The sequence below is a fragment of the Eschscholzia californica genome, unplaced genomic scaffold (assembly GCF_041429995.1).
Source record: "Eschscholzia californica isolate CP2 unplaced genomic scaffold, dmEscCali1.0.p SCAF_3, whole genome shotgun sequence".
Taxonomy (NCBI): Eukaryota; Viridiplantae; Streptophyta; class Magnoliopsida; order Ranunculales; family Papaveraceae; genus Eschscholzia; species Eschscholzia californica.
Genome location: NW_028238420.1, coordinates 2,626,424 through 2,649,491, shown reverse-complemented (window position 1 = coordinate 2,649,491; position 23,068 = coordinate 2,626,424). Strand labels below are relative to the sequence as shown.

At 36.2% G+C, this 23,068-nt stretch overlaps 3 protein-coding genes across 10 annotated transcripts; 2 read left to right on the top strand and 1 right to left on the bottom strand.

Annotated features, from left to right (window-relative positions):
- Nucleotides 1-11,924: 11,924 nt before the first annotated feature.
- Nucleotides 11,925-16,404, top strand: LOC147547655 (shaggy-related protein kinase epsilon). 4 transcript variants are annotated; one of them, XM_086665524.1, is made up of 13 exons: nucleotides 11,925-12,192; nucleotides 13,057-13,253; nucleotides 13,368-13,460; nucleotides 13,839-13,898; nucleotides 14,045-14,317; nucleotides 14,426-14,500; nucleotides 14,585-14,641; nucleotides 15,123-15,263; nucleotides 15,369-15,419; nucleotides 15,523-15,618; nucleotides 15,741-15,824; nucleotides 15,917-16,019; nucleotides 16,115-16,404. In XM_086665524.1, the coding sequence occupies exons 2-13, from the start codon at nucleotides 13,140-13,142 to the stop codon at nucleotides 16,195-16,197; spliced, it is 1,230 nt and encodes a 409-aa protein (XP_086521650.1). In that variant the 5' UTR covers nucleotides 11,925-12,192; nucleotides 13,057-13,139; the 3' UTR covers nucleotides 16,198-16,404. The 4 variants fall into 4 exon arrangements, with proteins under 4 accessions (XP_086521650.1, XP_086521649.1, XP_086521652.1 ...); XM_086665526.1 differs by having other exon boundaries at nucleotides 11,967-12,198; nucleotides 13,159-13,253; XM_086665525.1 differs by having other exon boundaries at nucleotides 12,036-12,198.
- Nucleotides 16,405-16,706: 302 nt separating this feature from the next.
- Nucleotides 16,707-19,168, top strand: LOC147547654 (uncharacterized). 3 transcript variants are annotated; one of them, XM_086665521.1, is made up of 3 exons: nucleotides 16,707-16,927; nucleotides 16,978-17,085; nucleotides 18,166-19,168. In XM_086665521.1, exon 3 carries the CDS (start codon nucleotides 18,334-18,336, stop codon nucleotides 19,063-19,065), a length of 732 nt encoding a protein of 243 aa, XP_086521647.1. In that variant the 5' UTR covers nucleotides 16,707-16,927; nucleotides 16,978-17,085; nucleotides 18,166-18,333; the 3' UTR covers nucleotides 19,066-19,168. The 3 variants fall into 3 exon arrangements, with proteins under 3 accessions (XP_086521647.1, XP_086521648.1, XP_086521646.1); XM_086665522.1 differs by having other exon boundaries at nucleotides 16,800-17,085; nucleotides 18,166-18,454; nucleotides 18,632-19,168; XM_086665520.1 differs by having other exon boundaries at nucleotides 16,819-17,085; nucleotides 18,228-19,168.
- A 228-nt stretch (nucleotides 19,169-19,396) lies between these two features.
- Nucleotides 19,397-23,068, bottom strand: LOC147547653 (uncharacterized). Of its 3 annotated transcripts, none has more exons than XM_086665517.1 (9): nucleotides 22,770-23,068; nucleotides 21,800-22,157; nucleotides 21,484-21,517; nucleotides 21,141-21,335; nucleotides 20,822-20,914; nucleotides 20,616-20,681; nucleotides 20,431-20,522; nucleotides 20,300-20,347; nucleotides 19,397-19,864 (listed from the first exon to the last, which is right to left on the bottom strand). In XM_086665517.1, the coding sequence occupies exons 2-9, from the start codon at nucleotides 22,126-22,128 to the stop codon at nucleotides 19,744-19,746; spliced, it is 978 nt and encodes a 325-aa protein (XP_086521643.1). In that variant the 5' UTR covers nucleotides 22,129-22,157; nucleotides 22,770-23,068; the 3' UTR covers nucleotides 19,397-19,743. The 3 variants fall into 3 exon arrangements, with proteins under 3 accessions (XP_086521643.1, XP_086521644.1, XP_086521645.1); XM_086665518.1 differs by having other exon boundaries at nucleotides 22,520-22,980; XM_086665519.1 differs by having other exon boundaries at nucleotides 22,766-22,978.

The following is a 23,068-nucleotide window of genomic DNA, read 5'->3' as shown; positions in this document are numbered from 1 at the left end:
AAAGAATTGCACGAGTTGAATGAGGTGATGATGCAGGCGCATAACACGTGGGCCCACGTCCACGCGTGCCCACATCCCATTCGGCCATAATAGTAGTCTTAATTAGTATAGGATTAGGAAGTTACTTTAAATTGATATTTCTTTATTTTGAAGTTTCTATGTTTTGAGTATTTTATTATTTAGGAATCCTAGTTTGAGTCTATCTAGAAAAGTTTGTTATCTTATAAAAGGAGGTCTAGTCTATTATGTTATTCACATTGAAGAGAAAAACCATTGAAGTTAATCAAGTTTTAGTTTATTTATCGTTTTCTTTACAGTTCTTCGTTTATTTTATTGTTCTTATTTTAATTCCGCTGCGTCTACATCAAGTGGTATTCAGAGCCATCAAAATTCTGGAATTTTTTTTATTTCTCAAAAAAAAAAAAAAAAAAATCTATGGATACATCTCCTCTTGAATGTTGGAAAAATTTCCCACGTTTATGTTGGGATCCAATTAAAGATACAATTCAATTTTATATGGATCGGAAGGATGAAAGAAAAATTCATCAAGTTTCTAAAATTCCACTCTTCGAAGGTCAATTCCATATAAATTTCTGGATTCAACGCATGGAAGATTGGTTCAGAAATCAAGAAGTTCTTGACAATGATAAAGTTTTTTTTGGTTGAACAACATATGTCCGAAAGAATTTATGAACATCCAATAAATTCTTGCGAACGTATAAACGTGATGCAGGGGCACCCGGCGTGGAGGCTTTTTCCATGACTAAACAGGGCCATGGGCCATCCGGCCATGGAGAGTAGCTTTAGGAAGTCCCAATTTCAGTATGATTATTAGAGAATTTAGGTTTAGGAAATTATGTTATTTTAGTATTTCCAATAATTGGAAAGGTCCATATTTGAGTCTAGTTATTTAGGAAGTTGCAGTATTTTATTTATTTAGGAAAGTCTAATTCAAGTCTATCTAGGAAAGTCCAGAATCCTATAAAAGGATATCTAGTTTGTCCATTATTCAGATGTTGAAGAGAAAACCCAATCAAGTTTAATCGAGTTTACAGTTATTTAGAGTTATTTAATCGTTATTTTATCGTTCTTCGTATTAGTTTATTTTGTTCTTAAATTCCGCTGCGTTCTACATCATGTGGTATTCAGAGCCACCAAAGTTTTTGGCTAATGATTCTGGAAATTTTTTTCCAGACCAGTTACATCAGTATCAATCGTATTATATTCGTCAAGATGATTATATTCAATCAAATTATACTCATCAAGAGATAACCAATCAATGCTCATGTTCTTCATGTTTATATGCGAATAACGACTCGTACAATTATCATTGGAATCCGGGAGAAATCGAACGAGAAACCCCTCCACAACCGTATTCATCATCACCGTCACCACCCCCACCATTGTCTTATACAGCTTCACATCCATATTCTTCTTCTACACCACCTCCGTACTCTTATTATTCACAACCGTTTTCACCACCTCTACCTTCATACACTTATTATTCACCACAATCACCACCACCACCGCAACCTTCGTACTCTTATTTTACGCCGGAACCGTATTCACCACCTCTTATACAACCGTATTCACCTCCACCTCCAACACAATCATCTTCTCTTTCCTATTCACCACCACAACAACCACAACCGTCTTTTTTCGAAACAGTTCCATCGCTAATACCCGATTTAGTTAAGGATCAACATGTGGTGAACGACATCAAAACAATAATACGTCAACCATATTCATCGTCTATTTTAACTTTCAGTAAGGAAGAAGAAAGAGAAGAACACAAAGAAGTTGAAGAAGACGCTCACAACGATGTTCAAGTCGACGAAGAAGAAGAACAAGAAGAAAAAGAAACGTACGAAGAAGTTGAAGTTATAGGTATTTACACAATTACTTCATCACAAACTACGAACGAAGGAAAACCTAAAATAACAATGGAGAATAATAATCCATTGGAGAAGATTACGAGCTTGAAAACTCTTAATAATATCCTTTTGAAAGAAACAAAGGAGCGACGTGATCAGGTTAGTACTCTTATGAAATCTAAAAGTGATCTTGAAATTGAAATCGAACGATTTATAGCTGAGAATCAAAGATTAGAGGAAAAGAAGAAGATTCTTCAAGATAAAGCTATGGAAGCTGAGATTAAACATAACTTAACCCTAGTGAATGAAGCTGCGTTAGAGGAACAGATGAATGAAGAAGCTAAAGAACTGAACGATCAATTAAATGAGAAAATCAAAGAGGTTATTGAGGTGAATAAGGAGTTCAGTGATGACAGAATTGAAGTGAATAACGATCGTGAGAAGAGGCAAAAAGAAGAAGATAGATTGAGAAATTTAGTGAATGATTTGGAGAAGAGTAATGAAGAATCTCAGAATGAAATCAAGCGGATCTGGAAGATTAATAATCGAATTCTCGAACAGAAATCAGACATGGAGATGAAGTTTTGTAATCTAGAGAAAGAAAATATTGATCGAGATGTTGAGATCAAGAAATTGCAGAAGCAGCTTGATATCGTCAATGGAGAGTTAGGTCGTGAACGAAGTTCTTCTGAAGTTGTTGTTCGTGAGATGAATTTGATCCAGAAGAATCTCGATATTCAGGTAATTGAATCTAAAACTTTGAAATCAAATTTCATTGAACTTGATAAAATTAGATTAGAAATTCAGGAGAAACTGAATCAATTAAAGAAAGAGAAAGAAATACTTATTGAGGAAGGAAAAGTTAGGGAAATGAATATTCAATCTTTGATTAAGGAGAAAGATTTAGTTGATGGAAAGTTGATTGATTCCTTGAAATCAATTGAGAATCTGAAGAGAGAGAAAGATGAACTTGTTAGAGAGAAGGAAGAGATTAATGAAGAGATTAATGAACAGGGAACTAATCTGAAGATGAAGATGGATGACTTACAAAAGGAAGTTGAAAAGCTTAAAACCACCATATCTGTAATGGAAAAGCGTGAAGTAGAATTACAGTCGATAGTTTCGAACACTTTGGATGAAGTAGCAAGAAAGTTTAAGAAAATAGACGAAGAGAAAGCTAATCTTGAGAAGGAAAAGGTTAAGAGATGTAGAAAATTATTGGACCTATATTCCTCAAGATCGATTCTCCGAGGATCTTTGCAACGTTGGATTCGGTATGAAGTTGGTGTTTTGGTCCTTATTCTTGTTCGAAATTCCGGCAAATGTCGAACAAAGTGGGAATTACGGATCGCCATAACAGAGTTCACCGTTTGCTGGTGCATTACGTTATTTTCTTCATCAAACGGTTCGGGACGAACCTCTTGGGAGAAGGGGATGCTGATGCAGGGGCACCCGGCGTGAAGGCTTTTTCCATGACTAAACAGGGCCATGGGCCATCCGGCCATGGAGAGTAGCTTTAGGAAGTCCCAATTTTAGTATGATTATTAGAGAATTTAGGTTTAGGAAATTATGTTATTTTAGTATTTCCAATAATTGGAAAGGTCCATATTTGAGTCTAGTTATTTAGGAAGTTGTAGTATTTTATTTATTTAGGAAAGTCTAATTCAAGTCTATCTAGGAAAGTCCAGAATCCTATAAAAGGATATCTAGTTTGTCCATTATTCGGATGTTGAAGAGAAAACCCAATCAAGTTTAATCGAGTTTACAGTTATTTAGAGTTATTTAATCGTTATTTTATCGTTCTTCGTATTAGTTTATTTTGTTCTTAAATTCCGCTGCGTTCTACATCAAAACGTCCAATAAATTTAGACATATGTTGTTCAACCAAAAAAACTTTATCATTGTCAAGAACTTCTTGATTTCTGAACCAATCTTCCATGCGTTGAATCCAGAAATTTATATGAAATTGACCTTCGAAGAGTGGAATTTTAGAAACTTGATGAATTTTTCTTTCATCCTTCCGATCCATATAAAATTGAATTGTATCTTTAATTGGATCCCCAACATAAACGTGGAAAATTTTTCAAACATTCAAGAGGAGATGTATCCATAGTTTTTTTTTTTTTTTTTGAGAAATAAAAAGAATTCCAAAATTTTGATGGCTCTGAATACCACTTGATGTAGGAGCAGCGGAATTAAAATAAGAACAATAAAATAAACGAAGAACTGTAAAGAAAACGATAAATAAACTAAAACTTGATTAACTTCAATGGTTTTTCTCTTCAATGTGAATAACATAATAGACTAGACATCCTCTTATAGGATAACAAACTTTCCTAGATAGACTCAAACTAGGATTCCTAAATAATAAAATACTCAAAACATAGAAACTTCAAAATAAAGAAATATCAATTTAAAGTAACTTCCTAATCCTATACTAATTAAGACTACTATTATGGCCGAATGGGATGTGGGCACGCGTGGACGTGGGCCCACGTGTTATGCGCCTGCATCAGGTGAAAATCTCATGTAGGGATATCTAGCTAGTTTAACTATAAAGGCAAATTCTCGATTAACCTTTGAATTTGAAACCGCTGCTTATATATCTTGTATTGACTAAGAGTCTAAGACATCCTGGGTATCTTGGCGGCTAAGTAGCTAAAACCCTAATATATTAATACTGTTCGAATTTGGCCTGGTGGAAGTGTATGATATTGCTCTATTTTACTTACAAAATTCTACCGAGAAAGAACCACTCGACCAATCCATACCTTCTTCTTGAGAATGTGATCTTTCATATATACTTAATGATTACATAGAGTTCATCGAATCATGAATGAAGGGAAAAAGAGATAGAGAAGTAAACAGTAGGCTAGGGTAATCAGAATAGCAGAGACAAAGAAGCAATTCAGGAATCACGGATCTGACTGATGACTAATTAGAAGTAGCAGAATTATTGATCCATGACAACAATGGTTTCCTATATGCATCTTTATGATTTTCTGGAGAACTCTATGCATGTGACTGTTGAATACATATGAAAATAATGTATTCTTTATGGGGAACTATTAGGGTTTAGGTTTGTTGAGCCTTTAGAGTCCAACTGTTGTTTCTACTGCGGTTATGAGTTTTTTTCTTCTTGTTGAACTGGTTATGAGCTTATTTTATGAGAAATTATATCTATCCTTCCATTTGCTCCCTCCCCCAACCCTCCACCTGATGTGGCAACATATCACTTGAGTGTGGAACAAATGGAAAGAGAATGGTAAGAGTATATGCTAGCTCAAGTGAGACGTCGTCACGTCAGGTGGAAGGTTGGGTGAGGGACCAAATGGAGGGATGAATAGAATTTTTGTTTATAATGTAATGAATGTGTACTGCGTAATGGTACTTCATGGTTATTCCATGTTCCGAATTACCTGTACCGTATAATGTAATGAATGTAAATAATACCTGAGTAGAGAAAAAAAAAGTGACAACTTAACATAAGTTTCTGAATTTGAGTAAGTACATAGTAGTTAGGCGACGAAAACTAATTATTTAATTTGTAATTTTACTCAATCTTCGAAATATTGCACTTAACATACTATGTTCAACGAATTGTTATGGATACATACGGTTTTTACAAGTAGCCCATACGTGCACAAAAGCATTTATAATAAGAAAACAACTCAGTTAGTTATATAGGAAATAAGTCTGACCATCCGTTACTTGTGAGAACTTCGCATATAACGGAAGATAATATCTCAACATGATCTATACGCTTTTAAATGGTTGAGTAATTAAGTAACGTATTCAGAGAATATTTTAGTCATTTACCCAATAATTTTTTTTTTGTCTCCCACCTTCTCTCCTTCTTCCGACTTCAACTTCGTCTCTCTCCCTCTAAACCGACTACTACTTCCTTCCTCTCCCTCGCATCTCCTAAAATTCAGTTTTGCTTCACTCTTTAATTCAGTTCCTATTCTCCCTTTCTATCTTTCTCTCCCTTTGGTTCAGTTTTAGTTTTGTTTGTGATTGGTAACGAACATCTCTCTCTCTCAAAATCAATCTGCTACCTCTTCTATTATTTCGTTCTCCCTTTGTCTCACAGCGAAGCTACTGTGTTTGAAGTGCATGTCTCTGAGGTTAGTCTATCTGGAAACAAAAAAGAAGTAAATTCGTCATTTCATCTAACGGTAGATTTTTAAGATTTAGTTTTACATTTTGTTTAGTTTTACATTTTGTTTAGTTTTCAATCTTGTAGTTGCGAATTTTTGCAAATAAAGGTGTCCACCGAAGTGTGTGTGAGGGAAATTTAATTTCTCTTACTTTACTTTTAATGGAATTTTGTGATCTAACACAACAATGTGAGTCAAGAGGCATCATTGTGCCCTGAAACCTAGTACTACTAAAATTCTAAATATAGAAAGTTCTACCTATATCACTAGGACACACCATATTTTATGAATTAGAATGAAGTGACTGTTACCACGATCAATCACTAACGTCGGCCCGCCCTGTTCGGAATTACGGGTGGGAGTCGGGTCGGGTGACTGAAGATGTATGCCCTCATCAGGTTGGAGTAGTTGGGGTTTGGAATTTATGTCCATTGACATAAGCAGGCAACCTTGGGTGAGTAATCTATCAAAATTGGTGTCCAAAACTCGTCCGTGCCTGCAAATCCTTTTGGGGTTTTCAGGCCGTTATGCCCTTTGGCAAAACTCAAGACGCTTCAAGTGGTGCACCTTTATGTCATCCAAATTGGGTGCTCCCAAGCCCTATAAGACACAAGGCAATTAAAAATTGTGGGTTTTGCTGTTTATAAAGAAACCAGTACCCAATTCATAAACACATAAGAAGTCATGTTTTCTTTTGGGATATTTAGCGTTAGGGTCAAAGAAAAGTATCGACATTAGCATTTGGATTAAGAGTTTGTCCGTTATAGGGTTTGGGTCACAGATTAACCGTTGACCCCGTTGACTAAAGACGGTCGTTAACAACCGTTAGTTTGTGACCCAAATGCTAATGCCAATACTTTTTCATTGACCCTTATGCTATCTTTACCTTTTAATCATTGGAACATGAGTGTCTTAAGAGAAATTGGTGAAAGATGTGTTGGTTTCAGTGATGTAGACATTTTGATGGAGAACTTGTCAGGTTTGAGAACTTTCCAGAAGTAGAGCGGAGCCTAGTCCTAAGCTAGCTCTTCCACCATCGTTAACGCTGCGAAAGACACGAACCTTGACCGACGACCTACCGTTTGTAGAAAGACAAGTTGTGTTAGCATTGGTCACTTCAATGGATCAAGTGCCTAGCATAGGCCCCTTCAATGTATCAAGGAAATAGTCGTAAGAACTCGTCCGATGAGATTCCTAGAGGACAACTGTATCAAACGCTGGGGAAGAAAATTAAGTCTATGTGATATTTGTGAAAAATATTTTGGGAAGTACGGGGAGTTCCACGATAAGAAAGACGATTGTCATGAGAACAAAGAGAAAGTGATCCAGAGAATTCGTAGGAAAAAGAATCTCATACTTCGATGCACTTGCACAACAATTTTCGCATTGGAAAGACGCAATGATTTGAGTAGGGGTGAGCAAAAACCGAACCAATTAGTCGAACCAAACCAAGTCGAACCGCACCGATCAGTTTTTGGGCCGAACCGATCACCGTTCGACTCGGTTCGGCCGAAAAACCGATCAAACCTAAATCGTCTGGTTTGGCTTCGACTTGAGTTTCTAGAAACCGCCCAAACCGAACCGACCGAACCCTAAAGAAAAATGAAATAATATATATGTAAAGTTAGAAAGTATTAAATAACAAAGGAAAAAAATAGAATACCCTTAATCAACTCTTCCATACTATTGCCTGTCCACCTTCCTAGTTGTTGTCGACATTATCAACCATAATCTATTCCCCTTGATTGAAAAGTTTTAGAGGTAAGTCTTCACTGATTTTCTATGTACCACTACATATTCTTAGTTAGTAACTTAAAATTATAGATTTTGCATTCTTCATTCTACTTCTTTTTTGTTTGTAATGGTGCAAAAGTACGATGAAATTTCAATTTTATTTTCGATATATGCAATGATATGAATAACATTAGTTTACCATTTTCTCTAAATTGTGTTCGGTTAAACCGATCAACCGAACTCAACCGAACCGAACCAAACCGAGTCGAACCATGTCGGCCGGCCGAATGATCGGCTCGACTTCGGTCGATGATTTAGTTAAACCGCCACTTATTGGTTCGGCTTCGGCTCGAACCAAAACCGAAAAAAACCGACCGTTGCTCACCCCTAGATTTGAGGACTAAGTGCAGAATAAAGCATGTTCCCTCTATGATCGACATATTGAATTCGATGAACATTTATGTTTTTGAATTACATTGTAATTTTGCTAGATTGATCAATATGCTTTTATTTTGGCGTTACAATTTACTTCTGAAATATTTAGTGTTACGGTCAACGTAAAGTACCAGCATTAGCACTAGTGTTAAGGTCAAAGAAAAGTACTGACTTTAGCATTTGGGTCAAAAGTTTGTCCGTTATAGGGCCTGGTCACAGACTAACCACTGACCATGTTGACTAGCTAGAGACCATCGTTAAATATCCCTTTTCTTTTCATCGTGATACACTTAAACCTTGATTACATTTGTTTATAGACCATTTTGACTAATTTCGGGTCAAAATGACCTATTTTTTACTCAAACTTAAACAATTTAGTATTACATTTTTCTTTTCTGTCTTTTTTGACTTTCAACTTAATCTTTAATTAAAAAAGTTTCTGTCTAACTTTTGATTTTTTTTTTGTTGAAATCTAACTTTTGACTTAGAATATAGTCATTCTAATTAGTTATAGAGTATCATCGAATATTAGCAGGTGAGGGTTAGAAGGCAAGCCACAGGTACCACTTCAAAGTTTAAGCTCGTCTTCTTTGTCTCATCGGACTCTGGTCATGTTGCCACAGTCACTAGATTTTAGGTGTCTGTGTATTCTGGCGGATTCGGGTGTCGAAGATAGACTTTGAATTTTAGATTTTTCTCCCAGCCCTACGAGGGCTTAAGTATGTAGTCCAGCCCACATTGTACCACTTGATTTTTTTTTTCTTGGTTGAGACGTACCACTTTTTTTTGCCGTTGATTTACGAAAATAAGAAAACTATCCGGGATGCAAAGACTTTATAAAAAACTGGTCAACTAATATACTTTCTAATTGTTATGGGGAATAAAATTGTGTTCTGACTTCTTCTCCGTGCCGGTAAATGTCGCTGGTAAACTGCCATTGCCGGCAACCTTAAATGTTTCTTTTTAAATCTTTCTCTCTTATCTCTCCTTTTCCGATCACCAAATCCGACCACCACCACCCCGACCACCACCATCATCATTTTTTTTCTCTCCCTCCCACTGGCTCCATATCTATCTATCTATCTATCTATCTATCTATCTATCTATCTATCTATCTATCTATCTATCTATCTATCTATCTATCTATCTATCTATCTATCTATCTATCTATCTATCTATCTATCTATCTATCTATCTATCTATCGCTCTCACTCTCTCTCTCTCTCGTTCTTTCACGCTTCTCACTAGCACACATTTAGGGAACCCCAGAAAGAGAAATGAACTAGAAATAATATTATTGTTTTGATGAAAATAATCCAAATGAAGTAAAAAAAACGTTACAGAAATAACCTACATTGAATTATTAAGAATGTTTAGAAGAAGAATTGGCATTGCTTGACAGAAGAGCAAAACAGAGAAGAATAAAGAAACGAGTGGAAGAGAATAAACCGTGTTGAGAGTAGGTATAGAGAGTTCTCCAGATTTGATATGGATTTTTTCAATTCTGTTAGAGAAAAACCCCATTTCTCTTCTCTTTATCTCTCTTTTCTATACAAATAACCACTATTCTTAGAAAAAGAGTATAGTCTAGTCTAGAGAGAGAGAGAGAGAGAAAGATGAGGTAGACCAACCTACCTGTCAATTACTCTGTCGAGAAATCGATGATTGAGACTGAGTACGTTTCCTGACTTTTTTTTATATCTGGAGAGAAAAAGAGATGGACAGTGGGAGAAAGAGAGAGTAAGGGAGAAGAGAGGAGGAAGAAAAAGATAAGAGACAAATGATACAGGTGGTGGCGCACGGAGTTGAAGAAGAAGAAATATTTTATTTCCCGTTAAAATTTGTATTCCTGAAATAATATTTTTATTTTTCCAAAGATCTTTGGTATAGGAAGAGCAATGTTTAGTAAAGGCAGTGCATTAGATAGGGAGAGAAAACTTTTTAAATTAGGGAGAGATAAACATTATTTTTCAAAGTATCTCAAAATTAAACATTAGTCCCTCCTTAAAACTATGTTCTATCAAAACTCAAAAGAGAGACCATTGAAACATGTTCGACCAAAGTGATGGAAACCCCTGAATCCGTTCGCTTGGATCAAAGAGAGAGAGATGAAAACCCTAACCCTAGAGGACTAACACAACACTCATCTCCATAGAATAAGGATTCGTACCTCTTGTTGTTGCTTCATTTCTCCATAGATATTTAGGGTTTTAACATTGATTACAGTAACTTTGGAAGATTTCAAGTATCAATATTGCAACGAAGAATACAAACAAGGAAATAGTGAAAATTTTCATCCAAATCCACTGAAAAGTTCAACAAATTTCGTCTAGAGCAGATGAAAAAAAATAGACAAATTTCATCCAAAGCGGATGAAAAAATAGACAAATTTCAGCCGAAATTTGTTGTCTTTTTCATTCGACCTAATTGAAAATCTTTTGCTGAAACAAAAATGACCTAAAACCCTAGAATTGTTTGTTCAACCATAGAGGAAGACAAGAAACAAATTTTTCTTTACCTGAGACATATTATCTTCAATAATATTTTTTTTAAGTCGATATCTTCGTTTAAGTCGATGTTTTCGTTTAAGTCAAAGGACTCTTCTTTCTTGACGAAGGTTGCCTCCTTCTTCATTAATGGTGGTTTCTCATCCGTGAGATCTTGAGGCATCATTAAAAGCTTGTAAACAAAGACGATAAACTTATGTGTTTTGAAGCTTTTTAATACTAATGGTGATGTTGATAATAGTGATCGATATTAAGATTGAGTTGTTTATGTGAGATTTATTTTTAATTTTTATTAAAGTCCTTATATTTTAGTATTATTTATTAAATAATCCTTATAACCTTCTCCTTAAACTAATTTAATAAAGAAAATACATAAGTTGACTTTTCTGACGGTCATTGTTTTGGGGAAAGCATTAAAGTTTCTGGGGAAGACGGTGGAAAACAAAAAAAATTAAACCAAACACCCCTTTAATGTCGCCGGAAAAAGTCGTCGGCCGGATGTTGCCGGCGACTTCACCATCTTCTCTTCTCTTTCTCTCTATTCTCTGTCTCTCTCTTCTCCCTCTCTTCTCTCTTTCTTCTCTCCGGCGAAGGGGAGGAGCCCCTTCGCCGGAGCTCGTCTGGTTTGAACAACCAGACGAGATCTGGTTTGTTCAAACCAGACGGGATCTGGTTTGAAGAACAAACCAGACGGGATATGGTTTGAAGAACAAACCAGACCTCCGGCGAAGGGGATCCCCTTCGCCGGAGATGGAGAAGAGAATGAAAAAAAAAAAATTTGTCGCCGGAGATGATGGAGTCGTCGGAGATGGTGGAGTCGCCGGAGAAAAGAAGAAGAAGCTGAAAAGGATTTGGTTGTCCTCCCCTTCGCCGGAGATGGAGAAGAGAACGAAAAAAAAAAATGTCGCCGGAGATGATGGAGTCGTCGGAGATGGTAGAGTCGCCGGAGAAGAGAAGAAGAAGCTGAAAAGGATTTGGTTGTTTGGGAGAAATTAAAAAATCTATTTTTTTTTTGTTTCCACCCAAAACTTCACACCACGAAAACTATATAGCTTTCCCCAAAGTGTTGGCCTTTCTGACACACTGCCTATACCAGATATCGCTCTTCTTATACCAAAAGACCTTTTCAAATCAACATTTTTTTTTCTTCTCCTCAAGATTTGTACCACTTGATTCATCATCCATAAAATAGTGTGCCAAGTCATCATAAACCAACCGGTGTGTTTATTCCAACGTGTCGATCTTATAAAGGAAGTAGAGTAATGGACGTCAAAAAAGTTATTCAATTTGATTTAATAAGAAGAGTTTCCAGTTTGGACAAGTTTAGTCAAAACTTGAAGAAAGATCCTCGTCATCGACGCCTATTTCTCTCTATTTGATTATTTTTTCTAGGGTTTCTTTCTCTCTCTACAATTCATTCCCTTCTTTAAAAGTTCGATTTTCTCATTAATGGTGGCAAATTTGAAAGATTTTCAGCTTCAGGTATAGGTTTCTTCAAATACTTATTTTCTCTCTCTCCTATTTGACTTGGTTTTCTGCTTCTCTTTTCATGTTTGATTTGTTCTTAGTTTGTGGTTTCATTTTCCATTTTAGGGTTCCTGTGAGAAAATGATTTCCTTTTGTAATTATCTTTAGGGACTTACGTAATTGCATGAAGTGATGATCTCGAAAAACTTTCCCATTTTAAGTAATCATTGTTTTGTTTGTTTATATTGCTTGTAGGAAGAATAGAGATTAGCTCAATAAGTAGTGAAAATTTAGGGTATAAAGAAGGGAACTTGATTTTGGTGACGATGGCTTTTTTATTACTATCCTTTTAGGAATTAGCTGATTTTGAGTCATTTCAGTTGCTCAGCTTGACATTAGGGTTTTTTTTCCATTAAATGCTTGTTCTTGATGAGAAAAGTAGGAGTAAAGAAAACTTAATTTCAGAATAAGTATTTGGCAGAATCTGGATCTGAACCTGGAAATGATGTTTGGGTTAGAGTTAATGGTAGTTTTTGATGAAGTTCTTTCTTTGGTAGGAAGGTTGCATGGGCTCATAAATGCTAATTGAGTACTAGAGATAACTAGTATATAGGAATTGAGAAAATTTGAATCAATACCTTTTTCAGACAAAATTTTGGTGAACTAGTAGCATGTAACCCAGGGATGATATTTTTGATCTATATGGCTATACGTTATACAATTAATGCCTATACGAAACTTTTAAGGAGTGTGTCTTGTTTGGGGGTTTCCAGGGGTACGATTCCATTTATTTCTTTGGAGCGCGAGGAATGTTATACTTGTGAATTTAGTTTTTGACATTGTTCTCATCCTACATTGTGGTAACATCTTTTTCTACAGGTTAAAGGTTGGTTATCTTTAAGGTGAATTGGTGATTCTTCTGAGTTACGAACAGATTGCTCTGTGGCGACTCTTCACTTAACATGGCTTACTTTGGTACAGCTCCCATTCCACCAGTTGAAAAATTGAGTGATGATAAAATGTCCGTTGATAAGCTTCCCGAGGAAATTAATGAGATGAAGATCAGAGATGAAAAGGTTTAATTGTAACGCTGACCTTTTCTGTTGTGGTGAAAACAATTAATTAGTTGTGCGTTTTTCCTTTTATTCTCTTTGCAGCACTTTCTCTTAATATTTTTTTTCTTGTGTTAGGAAATGGAAGCGATGGTAGTTGATGGAAATGGAACGGAAACTGGTCACATTATTGTAACAACAATTGGTGGAAGAAACGGACAACCCAAACAGGTATTTCTGCTAAATATTTTGTTATTTATGCAAGTGTAAGATGGGTATTTCTTTAAGTCACAAGAATCCTACTTTAGAAATAATTCAATGAAATTTCAAGAGATAATGACACTGGAACACTATAGGAAATGAAATAGTAACCTTACTGGTAGATAATATTCCAGAAATGTCACTTTGATACTCCATAGTTAGAGCATCTATAAATCAGTTTGACATTTGTGGTAGCTATAAGATATGGATCAAGCAAGTGCACTTATGCGTAAAAATTGACGGGGTAATCAATTTAGGTTATCCATCTGAAACTTCTATTTTATCATGCTACTAAAGACTTCTTTCTATGCTTTGCCACTGAGACTTTCGTACAATTTTTCACCTCAGACTATAAGTTACATGGCGGAACGCGTTGTTGGCCAGGGTTCATTCGGGATTGTATTTCAGGTAATTGATTATATTTTATTTTCACAATCAATGTAAAATTTTAGATTCATAATAATTATGAATTAAAAAAGGATAACAAAATGCAAACTTTAATTACTTTCCAATCTCGGTTTTACGTCTTCAACTTCAACTGTCTTATTTTGCAGGCAAAATGCCTTGAAACTGGTGAAACTGTTGCAATTAAGAAAGTTTTGCAGGATAAAAGATATAAGAACCGCGAGTTGCAAACAATGCGTCTTCTTGATCACCCCAATATAGTCTCACTCAAACATTGTTTTTTTTCGACAACTGAGAAGGAAGAGCTCTATCTAAATTTAGTGCTCGAGTATGTACCTGAGACTGTTTATCGTGTGGGAAAACACTACAGCAGGGCGAATCAGCGAATGCCCCTAATTTATGTCAAACTCTACACCTACCAGGTCTGAAGTTCAACATTTTTCCGTTTCTATTACTATTGTATACCAAGATGATCCTATGTCTATTGAGGTCAATGAAGAAACTATCAAACTTTTGATTTCTGCTGGCAGATATGTAGAGCATTGGCGTACATTCATGGGGGTATTGGAGTTTGCCACAGGGACATTAAGCCACAAAATCTATTGGTTTGTATCAGCACCTACAGATTTTTATGCTTTATATGTAAAGTGTCTAGTTTATTTTACTGGTACTGCTTTAGTGCTTTTCAGGTTAATCCTCATACTCACCAGCTCAAATTATGTGACTTCGGCAGTGCAAAAGTCCTGGTAAGTCTTGGTTGCAGTTGATTAGTTGATTTCACTAGCCAATTTGATTTCCCGTTTCGATTCTATTACTGGGATGATGTTTGTCTTTATTACTTTATTAAGTTACCTAGCAATTTAGGATTTATTTGGTCAAATTAAAAGAGGTCAGCTTCTGTTTTTGTTATATATATAGTTGAAAATCTGTAGACGAAACTTATTCAAACCTTAGAAGCGATAAAAGACCTAGTGTAAATGAGATATTGATGTTGCGTGCACGGTGCACCAGGAATCCCCTTCATAGATACACTTGATTTTGCATGTTTACTTTATTGTGCATAAAGTCCCCTTCTCCCTTCTTAGTTCCTTAAGTTCTGCTAGCGCCTTCTCTACTTAGACAGTTCTGATATAGATATTGAGACATCTTTTTATCAATATCATTTTGTCTTCTCTCTTATTGTTTTCCTTTCTAAGTCATCTGTAAATTCCTTCTGTCTTATAACAGGTTAAAGGGGAGCCAAACATATCATACATTTGCTCCCGTTATTATCGAGCACCTGAGCTGATTTTTGGTGCTACAGAATACACAACTGCAATTGACATTTGGTCTGCGGGTTGTGTGCTTGCTGAGTTGCTACTTGGACAGGTCTCTTAAAGCTGAAATATTGCTTCCTTTTATCTTCCATAACTGAAATAAAGAGTGATACTGATTTTCTTTCTATTTCGTGTTTTCCATGTCAAATTATGATAGCCTCTCTTTCCTGGAGAGAGTGGAGTCGACCAACTTGTCGAAATAATTAAGGTAAAATTTCATCAAGTTTATGAATGAGCAAATTATACGTCAGGAGAGGGACTCCATAGGTTAAACCATAAGAGCTCTAGTTAAATGTTTCTCGATTTTGCAGGTACTCGGAACACCTACTAGAGAAGAAATCAAATGTATGAACCCGAATTATACGGAATTCAAATTCCCGCAGATCAAGGCTCATCCATGGCACAAAGTGAGGAACCATAACTTATCAATTACCATATATCTAGTCTCATTACCATCTTTGAGGGTATTCTATAGTTTGGGTTTTATTTGCAAACTAATCTCATCTAATGTTTCTTATGATAATATCAGTTATTTCACAAACGAATGCCCCCAGAAGCAGTAGACCTTGTTTCGAGACTCCTTCAGTACTCCCCATATCTGCGCTGCACTGCTGTGAGTACTCTGTATTGTTTTACTCTTATGTCAATCTTATTCGTGTCAATATTCGATAAATCATGAAAAATCTATATGTTTGTTTAATGCAGTTAGAGGCTTGTATTCATCCATTTTTTGATGAACTTCGCGACGTTAACACTCGTTTACCTAATGGACGCCCCTTGCCTCCACTGTTCAACTTTAAACCCCAAGGTTCTCTCTCACCTCTCATTCCTATTTATGATCCTGTGCTTCTCTCTTCCTTTGTCTATCTTCTGAAATCAAATGAACTTATCTGATTTTTGCAGAGCTGAAAGGAGCATCACCGGAGCTCCTGGCAAGACTGATCCCAGAGCACGCCAGGAAGCAGTGCGCGTTTCTTGGTTGCTAGATCAATCGAAACCTAACATGGCCAAAAGTGGTGCAAATGTAGCATGTGTGTAATCTAACATACTACAGATACTAGTGTTGTTGTATACTGTACTGAACTAGTATCTCATCCTAACAGACTTCTCCAACATTACCGTTTTATTTTATGTTTGAAACCTCTCTTGAAAAGTGACTTTGTTATTGTATGAAATCTATCTATTTTCGGACATGAAAGATACTCGAGTTAGTCTTCTCGATAGGCCAAGAGCATTTTACAAATAAATAAATAATTCAAGTTGAAGCCCGGAGCTCGCAGACTTGTATATGGAGGCCTAGTTAGAATGACAGGGACTTGCAGGTTTACATGATTCCACAAGAAAATGCTTAAGAGAGCTGAAGAGACTCTTCGAGTCGATAAGTACACCCTTTGGGTTGGTCTTACTTGTTGGAAATATAGGGTAGAGATTGTGTTGGAAATATAGGGTACAGATTGTGTCACCAATATATAGCATATAAAACGATGTTTGGTGTGCGATACCAAGACCCACAATTTCGACCCACAATTTCGACCCACAATTACGTCTGTCTCGTGACAAAATCAATTTCTATTGAAACGATTTTAGCAAACCAAACAGTAGAATAACCCAAGGAAGTTAAACAGAATCATATTGACGAATTGGTATAGTGGTTTGCATCGACCGGAATCGAATGACCTAGAATTCCCGCGATTCGTTCTTTATTGGGGTTTTGTCGTTCCCGCGATTCGTTCCCGACTTTTTTTCCCCCAAATCGAATGACCTAGAATTCCCGCCGGACTCCAAATCTTGCTCTCTCTCTCTCTCTCACTAAAAGTCTCATTTGCTTGATTCAGCGACTTACCCAAGCCACTGCTAGATCAATCTGAAGCGAGGTACTCGTTCTCTCACTCCGTTTCTTTCAAAACCCTAATCTTGCTCTTCTTTGTAAATTGTAGTATCATGAAATATTGAACTTATCTTGAATTGTAATGAATTAAGCTCTCCTTGATTATTTACTGTTTAGTTTTTTTAAAGATTATGCCTCTTGTTGGTGGTGGTAATGGTTAAGATTTTGCCTCTTTCCTCACTTCTAGGTAAACATTAGAAAAATCAAGGGTTCCCGTTTCAATAGAGAAATGAGTTGCTGGCTTGCTGTTTGTCTTTATATATTAACCCTAAACTCTGAACCCTAGATCGTAACATCTTCGAAAATGATAATCTGAGGTTGGAATTCATAAGTTGAGATCTGGGAAGAGGAAATTCTTGAATGAAACTTCCTTTTGGGCTTTCCCTAGAGTCGGAGCAATTTTTCTCCAATGCCCGGCAAACGGTTCGTCACAAACTCTTTTCTACTACTATTAGCTGTTAGTTACCCACTCTCAAATAGCAGAAGCCAAAAATGGGGAGAAGGTTGGGTTGGGTTGGGTTGGTTTAGGGGGGGGGGGGGGGGGGTAAACCACATAATATTCGATTTTAAGATATAGTGAGGTTAGGATGTCTTTACAAGAGAAAAAAAATTAGGGATCACTGTTGTGGCCACGACCAATATCGAGGAAAGATTGAAAATCATAGAGTAATTTGCAGTAAGTCAGCATATCGTTTGTCGATAAAAGAAAGTTACTAAAAAGGAAGATATAATAGTACAGCGTTTAAAAAGAAGTAATAAGTCTATCTTCTTAAGTTCTATGATTTGTTTCACTCGTACCTGCATTTCTAGAACTAGTTTCATTCTTTACATCCTTGGTGGATCATGAGATTTTAGATCCTTCAGTTTTCCAAGACTGATTTTAAATATTTTATTAGCACATTTGTTTATGATGATTCTCTTGTATAAATTTGTTAACTTTTATATATGTATACTTGTCTGGATGTCATGGAAATGAGCTACTGGTCGACAATGGTCAATGATATGGTATCTCATATTTGGTGAACATCTGAAATATTCTTCTATTATTTACATCTCCCATCTGCAGGTGTAATTGTATCGGTTATCAGTTTCCTATTTCCTAAGTGTGGTATGGTGATTTTCTCCTAGATTCAAACTTCATCTACTTTCACACGCACCTTGGTCATCTAGGGATTATTACAGTCCTGTAGCATCTGACACAAAGCTTTGTTATATCTGAATTTATTGAAGAAAGATGAATGATGAAGAAGACTGTGATGAAGTAGTTTCCATGGTGGTTTCTGTTGCAGCTTATGTAGCCTGTGTTGCAGTACATTACCTAGAATCCACTGCCAAAGAACCAAGCCCAACCAGAGGTAAGGAGAAATCCCAGACTACTAAACGACAGTCTAAATCGACGGTAGTCAATGGTCAAGCCACCAATCTTCCTGTAAGAGCTGCCCCTTTAAGTGTGATCAGTGCACGGGAAACCGAAAATCAGGTAGATAACGGAGTTGGCCATCAGAATGGGTTAAACTTTGATGATTTTGCAGGTGAAGATCAGTTCGATTTTGACATTGATGATCTTGTAGACATTGAAGATCTCGTAAGCGACGACGAGTTAACTACTCCAGATCCAAGACCAGCAGAACCAAATACTAGTTCATCTATTTCCGGACAAGGTGATGAACCAAATAGTAGAAAGAGAAAACGTATTTCGGGCGGCGATCCAATGATAGAAAATCTGGGTTCGTTAGCAACAGGAATAAACAGAATTGCTTATGCCATGGAAGAACGTCTTAGAATCAACAAAGCATTGGATCTCTCGAATTTAGGACAAGAACTCAAGAAGATACCAGACTTCAGCGAGGAACTAATCATCGAAGCTAGTGAATACTTGGCTTCTGATGAGAAATTAGCTAGGATATTCTTCGTATTGTCCGAGGATCAAAGAAGATCCTGGTTATTGAAACGATTAGGGCATTAGATTCAGGTTTTTGTTTAACTTTCACTAATTACTTGATCTTTAGTCTTCAATGCTTAAACATTTAAACGGCCATGGAAATACTAGTTTCTTACTTTCTTTTTTACTGCTTTCTCAGCTTCATTCTGCTGCTTATTAACATAGATCTCAAGCTACCGAACCGGCTATGAGAGTGGCTGTTAATGGATAGCGTTATCCATGCTCAAACTAACCCTGTCGGGCCTTGCGTGCTCAAGCCCAACACAGCCAACTGTGTTGGGCTTTACCCATGTTCAAGCTAACTGTATCGGCCCTCACCCGTGCTTAACGTAATAAATAAATATGGAGAAGTACATTTTGCTTAATAATATGAATATCAATTTGACATGTATATATTCCTCAACAACAATATGTATCTCCACTTTCTTTTCCACAAGAAATACATTTCAATAGTATCTATGTTATACAAGAATACAAAATGTTCTATGGTCCCCAATTAACTCTTTCCTTACCTGTTCAACCAAGTAGTTTCAATGCCCTTTGAAGACATTAACTCCCACTTTCTTTCTCTCTCTCTCTTATCTTCTTCTCTCTGTGAATCAATAGGCTGACAATTCGCTATTGAAAGAGATTCTCCATCCTCAAATTTTGTAGGGTCCCATGTTGTCGGCCCGTCGATGGCGTTGGACCTTTGATTCCCGTTTACGTAGTAGTACAGTGATAGGAATCCAGAAACAATCTTGAGAAAAAATAGTGTTTGGTCCTTATTAGGAGACCGAAAATGGCATAGCAAGGTATATGCATCAATGCCACTGCCAAGTACCTGTTGATTTTGAAATAAAGAAAAATAAGTAGAGGTTTCAGATGTAACAACATAAAAGAACAACTGTAAAATGCGATTTGGATAGTTGTTTATGATCATGATTCAAATCAACGATGAGAGTGTACTCGTGTTTTCTTATTGTTCGTATCTGAATCTTTTGAGTCTGATTTATTTTGGCCGTAGGTACGATAGTCATTTCAAGTGATTTCAGATAATTAACATGTAGTTCATACTTATTTTACGACTTACTCAAATGGACCAAAAAATTAGCCCGAGTCAGCCATCCAAATGAGTCAGAAGAACAAGTGAAACAAAAAAAACAGACATTATGAAATCAGCCGTCGTCAGCCATCCTGACCATTCAGACGAGTCAGATCTCAACTGAAAAAGAACACATACTACCCAAGTTATTTTCGAAGTGGTTTTCGGACATACCAGAGTGGAGCATATGGCGACGACAAGTCAAGAATCGGGTATGGCCACCTGTGATAAAGTGAACTATCGTTATTAACAATCAAAAGAAGAATTTTCTCTCGAATTTGGACAAGGCAAAAAAAAAAACTTACCACATAGAGACAAAGACATGGAGGATCCACTGGAAAACAACAAATATACCCGTCCACAAAATGAAATATGCCATCCTGAACCATGGAAATCTCTGACAAGAAGACAAACAAAAAGAATCAATGATGTCGAAGTAGAAAGTAATAAGATATAAAACCATGAACAAACTGCAACTTATGATTCTCACCAAGGAATTCAAAATCGCGTCCCCAAGAAGGACTATTGCGTTTACTGAATGGAAAACAATCACAAACTGTCACAAAACAGAAACAGATGGTTCAGTAAGAAGTCAAGGTAGCATAAACAATTAAAAATAGCTTTCTCACTATACGATAAAAGAAACAAGAAAAACGAAAGACATGTGAAGAATATCAACGAGGTTTAGATACTCACAATAGATGGTTTGAAGTCGCTCTCGGCAGCAATCAGTGGAAAGATAATGCACCAATAGACAGTGTCGGTTAGCAGCACAGCTCCTGCATTCATCTGTTTAATGAAGACAAAATTTCACGAAGCACTCGGAACATAGAAAGAAACGGAAGGAAAATAAATGGAGACAGAGTAAAAGTAGCTGAGGTAGAGGAATCAAGAGACATAGTCTCCAAGACTGATGTCAAAAATAAACTTAAAACCTCAATTGATTTGAATAGTAAGTAAATCAGAGTTCAGATTTTACAAGCATGAGCTACTAATTCTTAAGAATTGAACACACCTGAAAAAGAATTTGAAAGATGTAACCCCAAACGCTTGCTTTTTGGCGAACATGATGCTGTTCATCCGGAGCCCAGCTCTTAATTGTGTTGGATCCATTCACAAATTCGTCATGTCTAGGAACCAAGCGTTCAATATCGCCAACAGCTCTAGTACGAAATTTGTAGCACCCGTAAATGGATAACAAGGAACCGAGCTAAAAATGGAAACAAAAGCAAGTAAGCAACTAAGACATTATAATGAACACGAGCCAAAAACATAGAAGATGTGGAAACAAACTTTCACACACCAAAATAAATACTAGAGATGTTAGAGAGAAAGGAATCTAAGGTATATAGGCGTACCCCAAAATAAATGGTAACCAACGCAAACGTCCACCTGCCAAGCATCAAGAAAAGAAAGCTAAGAGATGAAACAAAGATAAGTCCGAAATGTGGTAAAACACAAATATGGCTATCATTAACAAAGAGATCTATGTCTGTGGCTCATAAGATGAGGGTGTCACTAAATCGTCAAAAATGCAGATTATGGGGAAAAAAACTTTATACTTCATTCTTAATTACCTACAATTCTATACCCAAGTAAGAAAAGAAGAAAACTATTACAATTTTCTTCCAATGAAGTATATATAAGATGGGTCTGATAAAGAAGTTTACTTACTGAGTGTAATAGAAAAACATCCCAAAGCCATCTACGGCAACATTAGCAATGAGAAATGCTAGAAGCAGAAAGAAAGAGACGATCCGGTATAGAAGAAGCCAAGCAGGATGAATTTGTTTCAGACATGGCCTCCAAGCTTCATCCTCATATAATGACTCCTTCGTTCCTAGTAAGCTTTGTTGTTCATCGGTTTCTTTATCTACTGATTCTTTTCCTTCATATCTCCATATTAGAAATGCTGCAACAACCATAGGGGATAATACCCATATTGCACACAACAAAAACCTCCAATTCAACCAATAAGCAAGGGTAGTTGTATCGGCAGCCATGACTAGCTGCCACGAAAGTTTTCCGAATCCTATCAACGAAGAAGATCGTAAAATAGTTCAATTATTACTTTCCAATCATAAAAACTTCTTGATATCTATTTTTTTGGACAAAACTACCTTTTTCAATCAAGCAAATCAATTTGAATAATTGGAAATCACTAATAACCAATGATATTCACATTCAATAAAACCCACCAATCTAGAACACAATCTTGATTATAATGAAAAACTCCAGTAATCTAAGAACAACAAATTGCAAATTCTCTCAACTACCCATGATGTAAATTACACAAAAAAACCCAATTACAAATCATTGCATCTACTTAAAACATTTAAATATCATAAACCAAAATGAAATTAATGCAAAACCCAAACTAAAAATCATTAATACCTAATAAAAAGGTTAATGGGAAAGTTTCAACAACTGGGGTTTGTGCTATAGTGGGAAAGAAGAAGACCTCTCTCTGGTTTCCCAAAACTTATGAGATCCAAACTTCTAACCCATTATTCATCAAGAACTATGAGTCCAATAGTTAATCAGATAAGCAAATAAGTATGATACAAACAGGAGAAAAACAGAACAGATTGGGAGTTAAAGGGATTCAAACAGAGATGAGAGAGAGGAGAGGATGAATACCTACCCTTTGGGGTGTTTCTAGTTTGAAGCACGTTTCTCTGAAATTACGGGGACTTGGGTAAGAGAATCCATGATTGACTTCATTAGTTTTTTGTATTTATTCAACAAAAACAGATCTTGAGATGGAAGAATAATTATGATAATATTATTTTGTGTGGAGTTGTTTATTTGGTGATTGATCTTCCCATAGTTGAGACTATAGAGAGAGAGAGAGAGACAGGTGGAGAATAATTTCTTCCCATCTTTATATTTTTGATTTGTGGTGGTTATTTACCAAATAAAGCTCTACAAATTACTTACTAT

Coding starts and splice junctions, on each gene's coding strand:
- LOC147547654 (XM_086665521.1), top strand. CDS start 18,334: ATGAATGATGAAGAAGACTGTGATGAAGTAGTTTCCATGGTGGTTTCT.
- LOC147547653 (XM_086665517.1), bottom strand. CDS start 22,128: ATGGCTGCCGATACAACTACCCTTGCTTATTGGTTGAATTGGAGGTTT. Junction 20,682..20,821: donor GCGACTTCAAACCATCTATT/GTGAGTATCTAA, acceptor GTTTTGTGACAG/TTTGTGATTGTTTTCCATTC. Junction 20,348..20,430: donor CATGTCTTTGTCTCTATGTG/GTAAGTTTTTTT, acceptor ACTTTATCACAG/GTGGCCATACCCGATTCTTG.
- LOC147547655 (XM_086665523.1), top strand. CDS start 13,140: ATGGCTTACTTTGGTACAGCTCCCATTCCACCAGTTGAAAAATTGAGT. Junction 13,254..13,367: donor TGAAGATCAGAGATGAAAAG/GTTTAATTGTAA, acceptor TTCTTGTGTTAG/GAAATGGAAGCGATGGTAGT. Junction 16,020..16,114: donor GTTCAACTTTAAACCCCAAG/GTTCTCTCTCAC, acceptor TGATTTTTGCAG/AGCTGAAAGGAGCATCACCG.